The sequence below is a fragment of the Barbus barbus genome (assembly GCF_936440315.1).
Source record: "Barbus barbus genome assembly, chromosome: 33".
Lineage (NCBI taxonomy): Eukaryota > Metazoa > Chordata > Actinopteri > Cypriniformes > Cyprinidae > Barbus > Barbus barbus.
Genome location: NC_136761.1, coordinates 4,792,949 through 4,812,236, shown reverse-complemented (window position 1 = coordinate 4,812,236; position 19,288 = coordinate 4,792,949). Strand labels below are relative to the sequence as shown.

Sequence of the window (19,288 nt, the reverse complement as noted above, 5' to 3'; positions counted from 1 at the left end):
CCTCCACGGTGGAGCAGGAGAGCAGGAGCCCACCAGTGCGGAGCAGACAGAGCAGGAGCGCACCACGGTGGAGCAGACAGGGCAGAAGACCTCCACAGTGGAGCAAAATGGCGCCGCTGTGTTCAGGCCGCTCCGCTGAGATTTTGCTTTAACTTACTTTTTTACTTACTTTTACTTTCTCTTTTTACACATTCCACGTCAGCACTGATCACCTACAACATAGAAACACTTTTGGACATTGGAAACCGCTACACTAACCTGTTCCAGGACACTTACACTTGTATCCAGGAATCCTTCATGGCCTTACATTAACAATAACCCCCCGAGGCGACGGATCAAGAAACACCGCGGGAAACACGCTGGGTTTCGAGATAGACTCCGGAAAAGGGCTCACAAGTCCTCCTCTCCCGAGCATTCTGCTCGCAAATATCCAATCCTTGGAAAATAAGATGGACGATCTTAGAGCCAGGATTAGTTTCCAACGGGACATAAGGGACTGCAACATCCTTTGTTTGTCAGAAACGTGGCTTTCGTCCATGGTCCCGGACACTGCTGTAATGCCGAGTGATAACTTCTCTGTTTTTCGGACAGACAGAACAGCAGAGGCCGGTAAATCCAGGGGTGCAGGAGAGTGTTTCATGATTAACAAGAAATGGTGTGATCCCAGGAATATCTCCATTCTGTGGCGTTCCTGCTTGCCTCATCTGGAACATCTTTCCATTATTTGCCGCCCATTTTATCTGCCCTGGGAGTTTTCATCGATCATTATTACTGCTGTGTACATTTCACCACAGGCTTGGCTTTGTCTAAGCTTCATGATGTGCTCAGCGGCTACATCATCAAACATCCTGACGCTGCCTTTATCATCGCGGGGGACTTTAACAAAGTCAATCTCAAGCAGGTCATGCCGAATTTATATCAACATGTATCCTGTCCAACTAGAGGACCAAACACACTGGATCATTGCTACACTCAGTTCAAGAATGCCTACAAAGCCCACTCACTACCGGCTTTTGGCAAATCGGACCATGCCACCATTTTTCTAACACCGGAATACAAACAAAGGCTCGTTCAGGAACCTCCGGTGAAGAGAGTAGTGACGCACTGGTCCTCCCACTCAGAGGCTATGCTGCAGGCGGCTCTTGATGACGTCGACTCAGACATGTTCCGGGCGAGTTCTTCTGACGTCAGCGAGTTCACGGATGCAGCATTAAGCTTTGTAAACACGCTAACCGAGCAAGCTACAGAAACAATAACTATAAGGACATTCTCCAACCAGAAACCGTGGGTGGACAGTACAATCCGTGCTGCGGTTAACACACGCACTACCGCTTACAATGAGGCTCTTCTGACTGGGAATATGAGCGAGTACAATGCATCGTGCTATACTCTCCGACGCGCAGTAAGAGCCGCTAAACACAGATACAGAGAGAATTGAGTCTCATTTCCAGCTCAATGACTCTCAACGTATGTGGCAGGGACTGAGGACCATCTGTGCCTTTGGAAACAAATCCTCCGCGGAGGTGAGAGCAGATCCGTTGCTGGCCGACGAGTTAAACACCTTCTACGGCCGCTTCGATTGCAACGGCGGCGGTGCGTCTCTGCCAACCAGCGCGTCAGGAAGGAGCAGGCAGAACAGCGGTGATCCTGTAATCACCATGTCAGAGGATGAGGTTCGGAGGGCGCTAAAGAAAGTGAACGTCAGGAAAACAGCTGGACCTGATGGGATAACCGGCCGTGTTCTGAGGTCCTGCGCCGATCAGCTCGCTGGTTTGTTCACTTCCATCTTTAATGAGTCCCTTGCTACCTCCGTGGTTCCCACCGCATTTAAAAATATTTCATTATCCCTGTGACTAAGAACAATAAACCCTCTTGCCTGAATGACTACCGCCCAGTTGCCCTCACATCAATAGTCATGAAGGTTTTTGAGAGACTTGTAAAGAGCCACATCTGCTCCTCCATCCCTGATACTTTGGACCCTCTTCAATTTGCCTATCGCCCAAACAAATCCACTGACGATACCATCGCTCACGTCCTCCACTCTTCCCTCACACACTTGGACAGCAACAATGGGAATTATGTAAGGCTGCTATTCATTGACTATAGCTCAGCTTTCAACACTATAGTCCCCATCAAGCTGGCTTCTAAACTCACAGACCTCGGCCTAAACCCCTCACTCTGTGACTGGATTCAAGACTTCCTCACCGTCAGACCTCAAGTGGTGAAAGTTGGCCAGTTCACCTCAAACTCCATCACCCTCAACGTAGGAAGCGTCATGGGAAGCGTGTCGGACAGGGGAATTAGTACAGGAGCAGGAGGGTTAAAGTAAGTAGGTTTGGGCATACCAGCTGCACATGCAGGCACCAGCAGTGCATCCCTCACACTGGAAACCAGACTGGGAAATCGAAGCACTGACCTTAAATATCTGGGTGTGACGGACAGGACTTCACTAGACTCTGAACCATCAGCTGTGATGTGACATGGTTCTGGATGGTCAGCGGTGACGTGAAGGGACTCTGGAAGGTCAGCGGTGACGTGAAGTGACTCTGGAAAGTCGGCGGAGACGTGAAGTGACTCTGGAAAGTCGGTGGAGATGTGACTAGCCTTGTGAAGATTAATTGTGACGCGGTGTGACTCTAGATGACCAGCTGTGACGTGGTGTGACTCTGGATGACCAACTGAGACGTGGTGTGACTCTGGATGACCAGCTGAGACGTGGTGTGACTCTGGATGACCAGCTGAGACGTGGTGTGACTCTGGATGACCAGCTGAGACGTGGTGTGAATCTGGATGACCTGCTGAGATGAGAAGAGATTCTGGAAGATCAACAGAGAAGTGACTTGGCTCGTGACGATCAACGGTGACTTGACTTAGCTCATAACAATCAACGGTGGCTTGGCTTGACTCCTGACGATCAACTGTGACTTGACTTGGTTCATTAACATTGACTGTGACTTTACTTAGATCTTTAAGATCAGAGGTGACCTGACCGAGACATATACAGGTCCTTCTCAAAAAATTAGCATATTGTGATAAAGTTAATTATTTTCTGTAATGTACTGATAAACATTAGACTTTCATATATTTTAGATTCATTACAACACAACTGAAGTAGTTCAAGCCTTTTATTGTTTTAATATTGATGATTTTGGCATACAGCTCATGAAAACCCAAAATTCCTATCTCAAAAAATTAGCATATCATGAAAAGGTTCTCTAAACGAGCTATTAACCTAATCATCTGAATCAACTAATTAACTCTAAACACCTGCAAAAGATTCCTGAGGCTTTTAAAAACTCCCAGCCTGGTTCATTACTCAAAACCGCAATCATGGGTAAGACTGCCGACCTGACTGCTGTCCAGAAGGCCATCATTGACACCCTCAAGCAAGAGGGTAAGACACAGAAAGAAATTTCTGAACGAATAGGCTGTTCCCAGAGTGCTGTATCAAGGCACCTCAGTGGGAAGTCTGTGGGAAGGAAAAAGTGTGGCAGAAAACGCGGCACAACGAGAAGAGGTGACCGGACCCTGAGGAAGATTGTGGAGAAGGACCGATTCCAGACCTTGGGGGACCTGCGGAAGCAGTGGACTGAGTCTGGAGTAGAAACATCCAGAGCCACCGTGTACAGGCGTGTGCAGGAAATGGGCTACAGGTGCCGCATTCCCCAGGTCAAGCCACTTTTGAACCAGAAACAGCGGCAGAAGCGCCTGACCTGGGCTACAGAGAAGCAGCACTGGACTGTTGCTCAGTGGTCCAAAGTACTTTTTTCGGATGAAAGCAAATTTTGCATGTCATTCGGAAATCAAGGTGCCAGAGTCTGGAGGAAGACTGGGGAGAGGGAAATGCCAAAATGCCTGAAGTCCAGTGTCAAGTACCCACAGTCAGTGATGGTCTGGGGTGCCATGTCAGCTGCTGGTGTTGGTCCACTGTGTTTTATCAAGGGCAGGGTCAATGCAGCTAGCTATCAGGAGATTTTGGAGCACTTCATGCTTCCATCTGCTGAAAAGCTTTATGGAGATGAAGATTTCATTTTTCAGCACGACCTGGCACCTGCTCACAGTGCCAAAACCACTGGTAAATGGTTTACTGACCATGGTATTACTGTGCTCAATTGGCCTGCCAACTCTCCTGACCTGAACCCCATAGAGAATCTGTGGGATATTGTGAAGAGAAAGTTGAGAGACGCAAGACCCAACACTCTGGATGAGCTTAAGGCCGCTATCGAAGCATCCTGGGCCTCCATAACACCTCAGCAGTGCCACAGGCTGATTGCCTCCATGCCACGCCGCATTGAAGCAGTCATTTCTGCAAAAGGATTCCCGACCAAGTATTGAGTGCATAAATGAACGTAATGGCCATTCTTTTATTGGTCGGATGAAATATGCTAATTTTTTGAGATAGGAATTTTGGGTTTTCATAAGCTGTATGCCAAAATCATCAATATTAAAACAATAAAAGGCTTGAACTACTTCAGTTGTGTTGTAATGAATCTAAAATATATGAAAGTCTAATGTTTATCAGTACATTACAGAAAATAATTAACTTTATCACAATATGCTAATTTTTTGAGAAGGACCTGTACAGACTCTGATGCAACAGCCGCGATGTTAATGGGTTCTGAGGCGGCAGCAATGACATGACGAGGTGTTGTTGTGGCCGCCATTTTGTGAACGGGATCCGCTGTCGTAGCCATTTTGTGAGCGTGCTCTAACGCAGCTGCTATAAAGGTCATAAATGCAGAGTTGCGTTCTTCCTCTGCAACACCCACAGTAAACAAAGAGCCAACAGTCAACAAAGCATAGTCCATAAACTGAGCGAGTGATGAACGTGGACCCTCGCGTCTAAGCTCAGATTGCAGTGGTTTATTAATGCCATCACAAAAAAACTCTATTAACAAACAGTCCGGTAAATCAGAGTAGTTTGCAATGGCTAAAAATTTGCAGATATAGTTCTCCAGCGATCGCGAGCCTTGTTTAAGGACTAACAAAATCCTTGCCGTGTCCATACCTGACCAATGTTCCTGTTCAAAGCCGCTGGATCCTTGTGTGGCCGAGTATTCTGTAACGGGGCGAAAAAGACGTGAGGATCCAAGTGCAAGTCCAAGTTTTATTTATAAACATAGTCACTAAGCAGGCAGGGTCAAACAACGGCAAACAGGTATGGTACGGGCAAGACACAGAGCAATCCTAGAGCTAGCGAGAGTCGACGATCGGTGAACAATATCCAACAGGGCAAGGCAGAGAGATAATACGAGCAGTAGTCCAAGAGAGGTGCAAACAGAGTCAGGCAAGGCAAAGGGTAAATCCAGGAAACACGGGCAAGAATCAAAACACTAGAAAAACCCACAAGGCAAGACTATGACAACACAGAGGGTTCCGTATCACAGCTAAAACTAGGGAGAGTTATAAATGCAGAACAATACTGGAACTAAACAGAAAAACACATAATGGCTCGGTAAGGCAGCTAAAACTAGGGGAGTGATAAACGCAATACAATACTCGGCAGAGAGGAAGAGGAAGTCCATGGTTTATGTAGGGTGTGTGATCAGGGCAATCAGCTATGTGTGTCATCAGTGCAATGGATGATGGGAATTGTAGTCTAAGGTGGCGTGCAACAGTTAGTGTGGTGCAAGAGTCCATGTGGTGAATGAGAGACCTCTGGTGGTGAGTTTACGGAAGTTCATAGAACAGATTTTTGACAGTTGACAATGTTGATCATGAAAATGTCATGTAAATTCAAATTTTTGTTAACTGACTTTTATTGTAAACAATGGCGTCGTCTATATTTCGTTATCAATCTGAGCCCGATTGAGACAGAGGATATTATTGAAGAGGATCGCGCAGAACCTGTGTATGCTCTAAATGGTATGTTTATTTGTTGTTGTCTCATACTTTTAGATACGCTGTTATTTGTAAATGCTACTGCTTCTGTTAGCTTTTAATATACGGTTTTATCATGATTAAAGGTTTAATACAGTACGGCAACCGCACGCGTGTCCATGTATAACGCTTCTCATAGCTATGTGAAAAAAAGTGTATTCACTGAGCTGATGATCTGAATGAGAATGAGAGAGAGAGAGAGAGAGAGAGAGAGAGAGAGAGATGCAGAGCAGGAGGACGCGAGGAACTGGATTGAGAACCGCTTCTTTATAAAACTGATTTTGAAAGTTGTGTGTCCATTAGAATCTTTAGAAGACAGAATCGTGATTCATATATGAATAGATTTTTACGTGCACCAATAGTTTTCTCTTCCTCTTCTCTAAAGCAGGGCAGCATGGCCTCGCCCCCTTCGTTGCGTGTTCCCGGGGGCGGTGTTTATCTGGGTTCATGACATAACGGACCTGGGAAGTAATTCGTTGTAGTCCCTATGAGCTGTTTTTATAGGCATTAAACTGCCAGAATTTTAAAAGTATATTTAAAAAGATATTTAAATAGATATTTAAAATAATTTTAGCGCTGCAACTTTGCAGATATTGTTTATGCTCAAACAGCAGCATTACTGTCACGAATCTGGTCCATGCTCTCCTGTTTTACCACCACCAGAGGTCACCCGTTCACCACATTGACTCTCACACTACACAGCACACTGGACTCCATTTCCCACTATGCATTGCACAGATCACAGCTGTCACCATTCACTCATCACACGCACCTGATGCTCATTTCACAATCACACACACACTATTTAAACCATGGACTTCCTCAGCATCAGGGCCGAGTATTGACCTGCGTATAGTGCTCACCCAGCGCTAGCTGCTTTACCGTGCCGTTTCTGTTTTGTTCCTGTAATTGTTAGCGTATATCACTCCCCAAGCGATAGCAACTCTACAGAGCCATTATCCTAGTCCTAGTCTTGCCTTGTTTTCCTGCCGTGTCTGACCCTGCCCGTGTTTCCTGGATTAACCCTTCGCCTTGCCGTTTGGACTCTGTTTGCTCCCCGTTTGGATTATTGCTTTCGACTCTGGATTATCTCTCTGCCTTGCCCCTTTGGATACTGTTCGCTGATCGTTGACCCACGCTTGCTCCACGGATTGCTCTGTCTTGCCCTTGCCATACCTGTTTGCCGATGTCTGACCCTGCCTGTTTCTGACCATGTTTCTTAATAAAGCTTTGCACATGGATCCGCACGTCTCACGTCTTGTCAGCCCCGTAACAGAATACTCGGCCACACAAGGATCCAGCAGCTATTCAGAGGAACATTGGCCAGGTATGGACATTGCACGGCTGTTATTAACCCTCGAGCAGGGCTCGCGACTGCTCGAGGATTATATTCAGGAGTATTTAGACCTTGCCTATTTTTCTGATCTGCCGGACTACGCACTCATAGACTTTTTCTGTGAGGGCATTAATCAGCCGCTCAAGACTCAGTTAATCCGCGAGGGTCCCCGTTCATCTCTCAGTCAATTTATGGACTATGCCTTGCTGTGTGTGGGCTCTCCGTTCACTGTGGGTGTCGCGGAGGAATGCAACACTGCACTCACTCACAAAATGGCAACAACAACACCCCTTCACGTCGTCGCTGCCAAGCCAGAGTCTGCTCACGTCATGCCTGCCAAGCCAGAGTCTGCTCACGTCATGCCTGCCAAGCCAGAGTCTGCTCACGTCGTCGCTGCCAAGCCAGAGTCTGCTCACGTCGTCGCTGCCAAGCCAGAGTCTGCTCACGTCGTCGCTGCCAAGCCAGAGTCTGCTCACGTCGTCGCTGCCAAGCCAGAGTCTGCTCACGTCGTCGCTGCCAAGCAAGAGTCTGCTCACGTCTCAGTGCTCCAGCCAGAGTCACAGCACGTCTCAGTGCTCCAGCCAGAGCCAGAGTCTCTTCACGCCTCCGCCGAACTGCCAGAGGCTGTTACCACAGATTCAAGGTCAGTCCTTCGAGTTCTGATATCCAGTGTGATGGACCCACCACTGATGTCAGTGCGAGTAGCTGGCATTCCCAGGGCCTCAACCCTGGCTGTTACAGAGACTGTTCCCCTGACCTCAGTGCTTCCCGTTATGGCGGTTGCCATTTTGAGTGTGTGGGCTGCACACTGTGCTCCTGAGGCCTCTCCTGTCCACGAGTCTGCTCCAGTGCCTCCAGAGGTGGCGGCTTCCGCTGCAGAACCTCCCGACGTGGTGGCACCCATTCCTGAACTCACTGTCTGCCCTGTCACGGCCATGGAGACAGTTTCTGAACTCACTGTCTGCCCTGTCACGGCCATGGAGGCCGTTCCTGAACTCACTGTCTGCCCTGTCACGGCCATGGAGACCGTTCCTGAACTCACTGTCTGCCCTGTCACGGCCATGGAGACAGTTTCTGAACTCACTGTCTGCCCTGTCACGGTCATGAAGGCCGCCCCTGAACTCACTGTCTGTCCTGTCACGGCCAAAGAGGCCGTCTGTGAGCTCACGCCCTGTCCTGTCACGGCTAAAGAGGCCGTCTGTGAGCTCTCGCCCTGTCCTGTCACGGCTAAAGAAGCCGTCTGTGAGCTCTCGCCCTGTCCTGTCACGGCTAAAGAGGCCGTCTGTGAGCTCTCGCCCTGTCCTGTCACGGCTAAAGAAGCCGTCTGTGAGCTCTCGCCCTGTCCTGTCACGGCTAAAGAGGCCGTCTGTGAGCTCACGCCTTGTCCTGTCACGGCTAAAGAGGCCGTCTGTGAGCTCTCGCCCTGTCCTGTCATGGCTAAAGAGGCCGTCTGTGAACCCTCGCCCTGTCCTGTCACGGCTAAAGAGGCCGTCTCTGAGCTCTCGCTCTGTCCTGTCACGGCTAAAGACGCCGTCTATGAATCCTCGTCCTGCCCTGCCACGCCCTCTGTGATCATGCATGCTCTCCCTGTATTGTCTGTCTCTGCTCTCCCTGTGTTGTCTGTCTCTGTTTCTCCCAGATCTCAGACTCTGCCATGGTTTCCTGCCCAGTCTGCTTCCTGGCTAGGGTCTTCTGCTCTGGTCTGGTGGTCGTCTGCTCCGCCATGGGGGTCTTCTGCCCGGGTCTGGTGGTCGTCTGCCCCGCCGTGGTGGTCTTCTGCTCGGGTCTGGTGGTCGTCTGCTCTGCCGTGGTGGTCTTCTGCTCGGGTCTGGTGGTCGTCTGCCCCGCCGTGGTGGTCTTCTGCTCGGGTCTGGTGGTCTTCTGCTCGGGTCTGGTGGTCATCTGCTCCGCCGTGGTGGTCCTCTGCTCTGGTCTGGTGGTTATCTGCCCCGCTGTGGTGGTCTTCTGCTCGAGTCTGGTGGTCTTCTGCTCCGCCCTGGTGGGCTCTGTTCCCGTCTGCTCCGCCCTGGTGGGCTCTGTTCCCGTCTGCTCCGCCCTGGTGGGCTCTGTTCCCGTCTGCTCCGCCCTGGTGGGCTCTGTTCCCATCTGCTCCGCCCTGGTGGGCTCTGTTCCCGTCTACTTCGCCCTGGTGGGCTCACGTGCCGTCTGCTCCGCCCTGGTGGGCCTCTGCTCTGTCGGTCCTGAACTGGCCTCTGGCTCCGCCCTGGTTTCCTGCTCTGCCGGTTCTGCCTCTGTCCCCGGTCTTCCCACTTCCTCAAGGACCTGGCCCTCCGTTCCCTCCCCCTGTTCCGCCTCCGCTCCACCACCCTCCTGGACTATATAGGAGCGTCTGGAAGCCGCTCCTTGGGGGGGGGCTATGTCACGAATCTGGTCCATGCTCTCCTGTTTTACCACCACCAGAGGTCACCCGTTCACCACATTGACTCTCACACTACACAGCACACTGGACTCCATTTCCCACTATGCATTGCACAGATCACAGCTGTCACCATTCACTCATCACACGCACCTGATGCTCATTTCACAATCACACACACACTATTTAAACCATGGACTTCCTCAGCATCAGGGCCGAGTATTGACCTGCGTATAGTGCTCACCCAGCGCTAGCTGCTTTACCGTGCCATTCCGTGTTTCTGTTTTGTTCCTGTAATTGTTAGCGTATATCACTCCCCAAGCGATAGCAACTCTACAGAGCCATTATCCTAGTCCTAGTCTTGCCTTGTTTTCCTGCCGTGTCTGACCCTGCCCGTGTTTCCTGGATTAACCCTTCGCCTTGCCGTTTGGACTCTGTTTGCTCCCCGTTTGGATTATTGCTTTCGACTCTGGATTATCTCTCTGCCTTGCCCCTTTGGATACTGTTCGCTGATCGTTGACCCACGCTTGCTCCACGGATTGCTCTGTCTTGCCCTTGCCATACCTGTTTGCCGATGTCTGACCCTGCCTGTTTCTGACCATGTTTCTTAATAAAGCTTTGCACATGGATCCGCACGTCTCACGTCTTGTCAGCCCCGTAACAATTACACACTAACATTAAAAAAGTGAAATCGCAATCAACCACCCCTTTAAAAGAATTCAGTTGACTCTTTGTGCAATGATTGTACTAACGCCAGTGACAAGCAACATCTTACTTTTCATTATATTTAAGCTAGCTGTTACGTATATACGTATAAAAGGTACGATTAATTGGTTCCATACCCAAAAATCCATTAGTTGGAGCAACTTAATTTATTTTTATTTTTTTGGAGTAATTAGCTCAAACATATATTTATGCTACAAATTATTAGGTTTCTACTGATACACATAAAGCAGCCTTTGTGATATATACACAGTGCCATGGCACTGAAGATTTTACTTACATTTTTTAACTTCTTGTTGTTGTCTGGACCTCTGTGAGAAAGACCAAGAATAAGAAAGATGTGTAAGTGGACTCATTTTATTTAACTCAATCATTTAGATTAAAAAAGAGGAAGAAAACAGGTGAGTAAGAAATAACACAAATTATCTTACTATCTACCTAAACTCATAAGAGAAAATCTTTTAATCTTTCAACTTTCAAATCATCAAATGTTGGGGACCCTGTTTTGACTGGTGTGACTTGATTTTCAGCCTGCAGATTGCTCTGGTTTGGTGAAACGTGATAAAAAATGTAAACCGTGACTCTCTGACCAGCCCAAAACTCATATTATAGGTGTCTGTGTGTCTCTCAGGTCATTTGATCATCTCTAGGCATTGACAGTTTCTGACATTTCAAACTACCTCTACCTAATGAGTCCAAGTTTTTATTTTCTAACATATATATTTTTTATTGTAAAGAAAAGGCTATAAAGATGGAAAAATAGAAGAGAAATAGAGGGAGTGAGACAGACAGCTAGATAAAGCAGCAGTAATTTCTGGTTTCCTTCATGTCTGTTAAATCAGAGGGCGGTCTGTTTTTCTAAGCTTTCCTCCTGTAAGATAGGCTTTGGTCGACACCACATGACAGATTCCAATACGTATTAGATCATTCTTCTGATAGCACCTTCTGTCTGACTCTCTCCCTTCATCTGTCAAAAGCATTCATTGTTTCCATCAACAAGCAGAGTATCTACATACTTCAGTTCTGTGCTCATTTCATAGATTTGTCTGTGGAAAGAGTGATATTACGATATGAATGAAAGAGAGACAGGTATGGAAAAACATAGGCCAGTACAGGTGTGCAGCAAACATGCACATAGACACGAGTAGATTTTCAGAGAGAAAAAAAAAAAAAGTTCAGGTAGAGGCTAAAGGCCATTGTGATATATATATGAGTAATTTCAGCAATTTGAAAAATTTAAACAGTTGTGAAAAAAGGTGCTACTGTAAATTTACTTTATTATTTTGGCACTTTTAAAAACTTAACGAAAAACATAATTCTTGCTTTGTGCATACTGTGATACTGTGCAACCCTACTTTTAAAAAGTCCGTTTAAAAAAATGCATAAATTGTGCCAAAGATTATGTAATGCAAGAATTAAAAAAACATGTTTTCTGTCTGGACCTTCAGACTAAATAACAACAATCTGGTAAAATATTTAAACACCCATTTACACAATTGTGTAATTCTGAACTGCGCCACTATGACACAAGCAAACACACATACACTAACAGAGAGGGAGAATGAAATCCTATCTCTCTTGTGCAGTCAGTTTGACAAAAACCTTTACAAAAAACAATCCTATGAGCAAGACAATCTTTTTGATTTACTTTATTTCAGTGTGCTGTCTCAGAAAGACATATTCATGCCTGATGGCTTATCCCTCACTGAGAATAAGTACCACACTCATGAACTCTGAGCGGGACATCTGAGACGACAGACTGTGCAGTGGACAAACACACCTTTGTTTAATATCTACATGTTGTGGCTATGAGAAAAAAAAAGCAAAATGGAGGAAGTTTGTACACTTGAAGCCTTTTAATGGAGACTACGTTTATCCAAGTGAGGACAAACACACACTTCTATTGTTTAATATAAGGCTAATTATATAGTGGTCAACTGATATAGATTTTTTGATGGCCGATCCCAATATCTTAGAGAGCAGGGTGGCTGATGGCAAAGGCAGTACATTCACTATTGTAATCAAAATTGTTTCCAAAGACATTTTACCAGTTCAAACCACATCATTCACAAGACCTACTATTATTATTTTTTTCTACTTTTTTCTACTACTTGAAGCCTCTTAATGGGCCCATGGACACTACATTTATCTAGTTATCCAAGTGAGGACAAACACAGACTTCTGTTGTTTAATATAAAGCTAATTATATAGTGGTCAACTGATATGGATTTTTTGATGGCCAATCCCAATATCTTAGAGAGCAAGGTGGCTGAAGGCAAAGATACAGTGCATATGTTCACTATTCTAGTCATTTCTTTTTTCCCAAACACATTTTACCAATTCCAATCACATCAATCTCAATAACTAATATTAATTTTGTATATAACCATTTATAAGTGATATACGTATAATTGCTAATGATATCTGAAAGGTAAAATGGGCCAAAAAACATATTAAAAGGGGTCCTATTATGATTTTTCACTTTTTGAATCTTAGTCAGTGTGTAGTGTGTATGTTTGGGCATAAAACGATCTACAAAGTTACTAATCTCGAAGTCCACTCCAAAGGGAGATATTTCGTTTTTAAAAAATCCATTTTCAAGAACTATAGCGAACGGCTCGTTTGGACTACTAAATTGTTTTCCTCAATTTATGACATCACAAATTGTAAATCCCGCCTACGGAAATTCGAATGGCTGGTGGGTGGGGAGAAGGCTTGGTTGCGCTCTGCACGTTTCAAAATCAAAACCAAGTGTGGGTGTTTTCATATCACTGTATTTCTGGTGGAAACCAACTGTTTTCAGAAAATTTTGGATGTCATTTTCATTTCATCTTGCATGTAATGTCTGAAAGCAGCGTTTGTGAGTGGAGCTCTGTTTTGTGTACAGTGTTACCATGGAAACCTCGAGCTCTTCCGCTCCAACAGCGCCTCCCGCTGGCAGAGAATTTGCGGCCAAAAATAGTGTAAATCTGTGGGACTATGGTATAAATCAGTGGCGGTTCTACACGGAGGCCTAGGGAGGCCCGTGCCTCTGTAGACATGTCCCTGGCCACCCCTGTGGCCCCCCCATGCTGACCAAATAAAAAAATATATGAATTTATTATGATTTTACACACGAGCGCCAAAAGCGGAACTAATGCGACGCAACGTTCTACACGGGTAAATTAGAGCGGCGCACCCAAACACTGTAGTCTGCGGTGCTGCTCGGTGAATGAGAGCTCAGCAACAACTACAACTACTCTTGGAGAGAGGAGCTACGATTAATTTCTCCTGTTGCAAGAGTCGAAGGTAAGCAAAACAATTTCATCTCGTGAGTGACTTGTTGTTCTTGCACATAGCCGTGTTACTTTTGTTCCTCACACTGATAATGAAATCAAGTTTGTAAATGGCTGGTCTCGAGATGTTTAAAAACTTGGTAACACTTTTACATTTGTTACTGTATTTGTTAATATTTGTTAACGTTAGTTAATATAAATACAGCTGTTCATTGTTAGTTCATGTTAGTTCACAGTGCATGAACTAATGTTAACAAGATTTTAATAAAGTATTAGTTAATGTTGAAATTAACATTAACAAAGATTAATAAATGCTGTATACGTGCAGTTCATTATTAGTTCATGTTAACTAATGTAGTTAACTAATGTTAACTAACGAACCTTATTGTAAAGTGTTACCAAAAACTTCATAGAAAATAAGAAAATCATATCTAAGCAAACTCTTCGAAGCAGAAGCGAATATCCAAATGTCCGTATCCTTGCTAGGTCTACACAATGTTGTGATGTTAACCACGTAACTTCATCCGTCTTGGCTGTTGCATTGCGATAACAAATAGATTTGTAGGGAGGGATGGTTAGAAAACAAAAGGTAATGCATGCCCCTAAATTTCTTCTTCTAATAGTTCTCATGAAACGAGGAAGGGACATACGAGGAAGCGTCCTTTTTTGCCCCAGTAAACAAAAAAGGGAGAGAAACAAATCAAAGTATTGAGAGAGTTGAGGAGCAGGAAGAGGGAGAGCCAGAGGAGTCAGTGGAGGTTGGAGTGAGGGCATGTGATGAAAGTGAGGGCTCTGACACAGAGAGGGGAATTCCAGAGGGTGAGGAGCATGAAGAAGAGGATGAGGAGGAAGAAAACATACAGGGACAGAGAGAGGAACAGCCAGAGGGACAGAAAGTGGATCCATGTGGATCAAGTACTGCACCATCAGGTTTGTGATGAAGAAGGTTCTTACTATTTGCAAAGCAGTGCAATTATAATTTAATTGTAGGCCTGCTGTGTGTCCTTAAAATGGTGCTTTCTGCTGTAAATTCTTTTTTATGTCAATATGGCTCTGTTTCTTTTTTTAAGTAAATACTTGGCCTGCATTTTGAAATACATGCAGATATACATGCATAAGTAATTAAATGTTGTAGTTGTGCCCTATGTTTACTGTACATCTTTCTACAGATATCAGCAAGTCCAAGAATGATGTACCAGTACAGCCCAACTTTAATATATTCCCAGCCACTTTGATGGGGGACAGAAGACGGACCTTCAGGCCAAACTGGTATAATCTTCATCCATGGCTTGAGTATTCGGTCATGATGGACTCTACATATTGCTATGCATGTAGACATTTTAGCACACCAAATGCCCCAGACACTGTTTTTGTTTCAACACCTGGTTTTAGAAACTAGAAACTTTAAGTGTGGACTCAACTGTCCAGAATAGTGGGGCTTCCATAAATAGGAAATGGCACATTGTTGTACCCTTTGTTGTACCCTGGAGTTTTGTTCACATTGAATTGACACACTGTATTTGTACCCTGTACTGTATTTTTCATTTTTTATGGCCCTACCTCTTTTGCACCTGCACTCACTCTTGTACAAAATAAATGTTTGTAGGATTTTAAAGTAAAATAAAGTTTATAATCTTTAAATATCATTTGTTGCCATTTTTTTATGTGCCCCTCTGGTTAAACACTGGCCCCTCCTTGGCCCCCCTAGTAAAATTTGTCTAGAACCGCCACTGGTATAAATAAATTCAACTGTATAACAGTTTCAGTGCAATTCATGTAATAATGCTATAATTAAAGAACAATAAACATAATACATATTACTGTTGCACTTATCTGTACATAGTCAATGCAGCTATTTTTAAGCTGTTGTTGACATCCCATCTAAAACGTGATTTAGCCAAAAAACAACAACAACAACAATAAAATTACCACTTTAATATGTCTTGCTGTATCCATGCATGCAAATGTTCTGCACGATCTTCTTGTTCAATATTCTCGAGGTCTGAATTGATATGGCAATATTTGCTGTTCTAGCAAGGGGCGGGGCAATACTGAAACTCTGTCTAAACTGTTTGCCAATCACAACGCACTGGAACAGCTAACCAATCACAACAGTTAGTTTTTCGGGAAGGCGGGCCTTCATCAAACCCGGAACTAATCGAGTCGTTTGTGTCAGGCTGGGGAGAGAGGTATTGTAATAATGTAAATTATGTGAAAAATTATTAGATATTCGAACCACCAAGCAGAGAGCATGTTCTAGTACACCCCCAAAACTAAACCAAGACTTTGTAAAAGAGCATAATAGGACCCCTTTAAGCCTTGTTTGTGAAACCGGGGGCAAGAGTTGTCATGACAGAAATAGGAATCACAACATTAAGTGTCATGAATAGGGCCAATTTGACAGTAAATCATGATAAAATTTCTGACAGGTAGTTTTACTGTTTTATACTGTATTATATTTATTTACATCTACATTTATTCATTTGGCAGATGCATTTATCAAAAGCGACTTATAGTTAAGGAATACAAACGATTCATTATAGGATGGCAATAAACACGAAAAGTGCCAGTTATACTTATCATTGAATAACATAATGTTATATAATCATTATTAAAACTATATTTGACTACCACGATTTGAACTTATGGCAAATACTGTCCAGTATTCTATACCTGAAGAGGACTGACTGTGTTCAGAAAAGTTTCAATAGAATCTTCTTTACTTTTCATCTTACCTCCTTGCCTATTTTTTCCACTTCATTTCACTTTTTTTCCCTATCTATGGTTACCTAATGTAACCTTGATTCCCTAAGAGGAGGGATCAAGTCGATGCTTTGGGGTTTCCCCTCCTTCCTCAAGCCTTATTAAATCTCCCAGGCAAAAATGCACCCACCAATGGCATTCAAGTGAGCAAAACAGAGGCACTCTATAGGCAGCACTGGATGCTATTGCCTCAAAATCTTTGAACTGAAGCAGAGTGCAGCTGACAAAGACCCTGATCTATGTAACATGACAGCCCCCCCCCCCCCCCCCTCAGGGAACCAATTTACATTAGATAATCCGAGATGTTTCCTTTCCAGTTCAGTTCACTTGACATTGCATCATATCTGATGCTTTGGGGATCCCATAAAATCTTGCCATGTTAATAGTGAGGGTCCAAAACTGCTGACATTAAAAGCAGCCATTTAGCACAGCAGACACTTTGGTGAATGAAGACGATGACACTATCGCCTCGCAAAATTTATCCCTGAGGATATCCACAGTGCATCCACAGTGTGAGTGTCGGTACCTTCACAGTGTACAACGCCGGCACTATTGCATAATGTTACAACAAATGACAGGCCTGCCCATGCTGTGCTGTTAATATTTACTGTCGTGCCAACACCATTATAGTATTGATGTCTGACTCTGAGGCAATGCCGGTGCTGTCACTAACATAATACAAATGGAGTTACATTCATTTTTGTACGTGTACGTTAGCATACAGTTGAATACATAGCATTTTAAAGTATACTCAATTTGATAGCGTGCGCACACTCAGGTGGTTGACACATGCACTATAGAAAGCTTAATCTTAGTCCAGTGTCTGTGCTATACTTCTCCTGAAGTTATGACCAATAAAAATGTGTTTGTACTCTTTTAAACTAAAGTTGCAGCAATCTCATAAAACTCTCACAGGAGCGCTTGTCAATGCAGCCATCTGTTGTTGTTGCTGTCTCCATTATTTTGTTGCTGTTGTTGTTCTCTCTCTTCAGTTTTCGTTTCTACTGCAAAACAGTAGCCTGGGCCAGTGTTGCCACCTTGTGGAACAACTGATTAGTGCAAAACAAATTCAATGTGCATGTGTGACCTGTGCGTACAAAGTACACATGGTTACAAAAATCATGTGGTGCGCATACTATTTTGAGCGAACTGTATGCATATGGCTGCAGGACCCGGATGGCTGCTTGCCAGAACTGGATTATTACCCTGTTGCAGTCGTGTGACTATGTTGTTGATTGACTATGTGCTTTTTGTTGCTGGGGTGTTTTTTCTGTTCTCACACTGTACTCTCATAAGAATATAGTCTGTGAATTATTTTTTTTTCTCCCCCCTCTCCTCATGTCATGCTGTATATTTCCTCACTTCAAAACAAATTCCTCATATGTGTAAACATACTTGGCGAATAAAGCTCATTCTGATTCTGATTCTGATTCTGATATGCTAGTGCATGCATAAAAAAGTGAACATCATTGCAGGGACAATCTCATGCAGATGAAACAAGAAGGCAGCAGCACCCAGTCAGTCATCACCATCTCGGTGGGGCTGCAACAGTGTAAGACAAAGTCTAAACATCAGTTTTAGATTGGCTGATTCCTCATGCACAAAAAATACATGTGATGTAAGTAAGGAACATTCAGGATATTGCATATATAGCAAATGCATAGGTGCCTCTTTGTTCTTTGTTTTTTTTTTAGCACGCCTGGTATAGGTTTTTCTGCAAGGGTTACTACCATGGGGGCAAAAACACAGAAGTGACTGCTCTCAGAGTGCTCTGCTCAACACGAGTTGGTCATGTAGAGGAGCGAGATGTGATAAACCTTCTTGTGCCATTCAAAATTCTTATTGCCAGGACATTCTGCCGGGTGAATATAAGTTATTATGATGGCAACATGCCATTATAGCAGCATACTTAGAGCAATTACTGTTCCCATAAACTTTAACTAACAGGGGGACATGAGAACAGATAGAAGAGAGCTAACAGTTTTGCTATCATCATCATGAGTGAGAGCAAAGTGGTGACCATGGCGATGCTATTGCTTATGTCACAGCTTAAACACCATGGGAGGATGAGAGCAAAGCAGCGGCAGCTTATTTCATAGTAATGCTGAGCTACCGGACCTGACTGAACACCACAACTAAATGCAAGAAAGGCAGTGGCAACGTCTATGCCCTACACGTCAAAGCACTTATGAACATAATGCCCAAATAGCCATAGTGCGTCAGTCATGTCAGGCTCGCTGATTACTTCACCACTCCTATAAACGCACTTAAAAATTGGGTTTCTTGCAAGGAGTGCCACCTGATTATTAAGCAATTTAAGAATATTAAGCAGTCCCAGCTGGTACACTCCCAAGGCCACAGCTATCAGCCTGAGTGTTTCCTGAGAACTCTTAAAGGCAGCATTTGTGCTTTATACAGAACAGACTGATGCACTAAGATGGAGAGCTGCTTATATTGCATGAATGAGTGAGTGGCTGGAGCGCATCCAATGCAATGGTATCCAATGCCGCCTTCTACAGTGGGGTAGACTGTCTCTATTTTGCCCACTTGAACGCCACAGGTGGGTGAATTTTCAGATTCAAGGAAGGAGGGGAACCCCCAAACCGTCAACTATGACACAATATCTTGTTCTATCCTCTCAGGGAACCAAGGTTACGTTAGGTAACCTGAGATGGAGAAAAAGTGAAAAACTAGGCAAGGAAGAAAGACGAAAAGATGCTATTGAAGCTTTTCTTTTTTTTGTTATCAACATTTTTTTTATTTTTCATACATAACACAACATAAAAAAAAAAATATATATTAAGAAAATAATAAAATAAAACAACAGACATATACTCAACATCTCAAAGTCCAGTCAAAAGGAGGGAGAAAAGGAGGGACAGAAAAAAGAAACCCACAGAAGTCACTCCTCCATACAGTCACGTATTTCAGAGA

At 44.4% G+C, this 19,288-nt stretch overlaps 1 protein-coding gene and 1 long non-coding RNA gene across 3 annotated transcripts in view; one reads left to right on the top strand and one right to left on the bottom strand.

The window, feature by feature from the left end:
* limch1b (LIM and calponin homology domains 1b) overlaps window positions 1-19,288 on the bottom strand; it is a 265,697-nt gene that overhangs the window by 97,455 nt on the left and 148,954 nt on the right. For both annotated transcript variants that reach the window (XM_079391189.1, XM_079391188.1), the window contains one exon: window positions 10,597-10,627. In XM_079391189.1, the coding sequence (XP_079247315.1) occupies window positions 10,597-10,627 (31 nt within the window). The remainder of the gene's footprint in view (window positions 1-10,596; window positions 10,628-19,288) is intronic.
* On the top strand, window positions 13,038-15,410 carry LOC306853661. The gene is made up of 3 exons (XR_013782760.1): window positions 13,038-13,604; window positions 14,215-14,521; window positions 14,761-15,410. It is a non-coding gene; the product is annotated as an uncharacterized lncRNA (long non-coding RNA).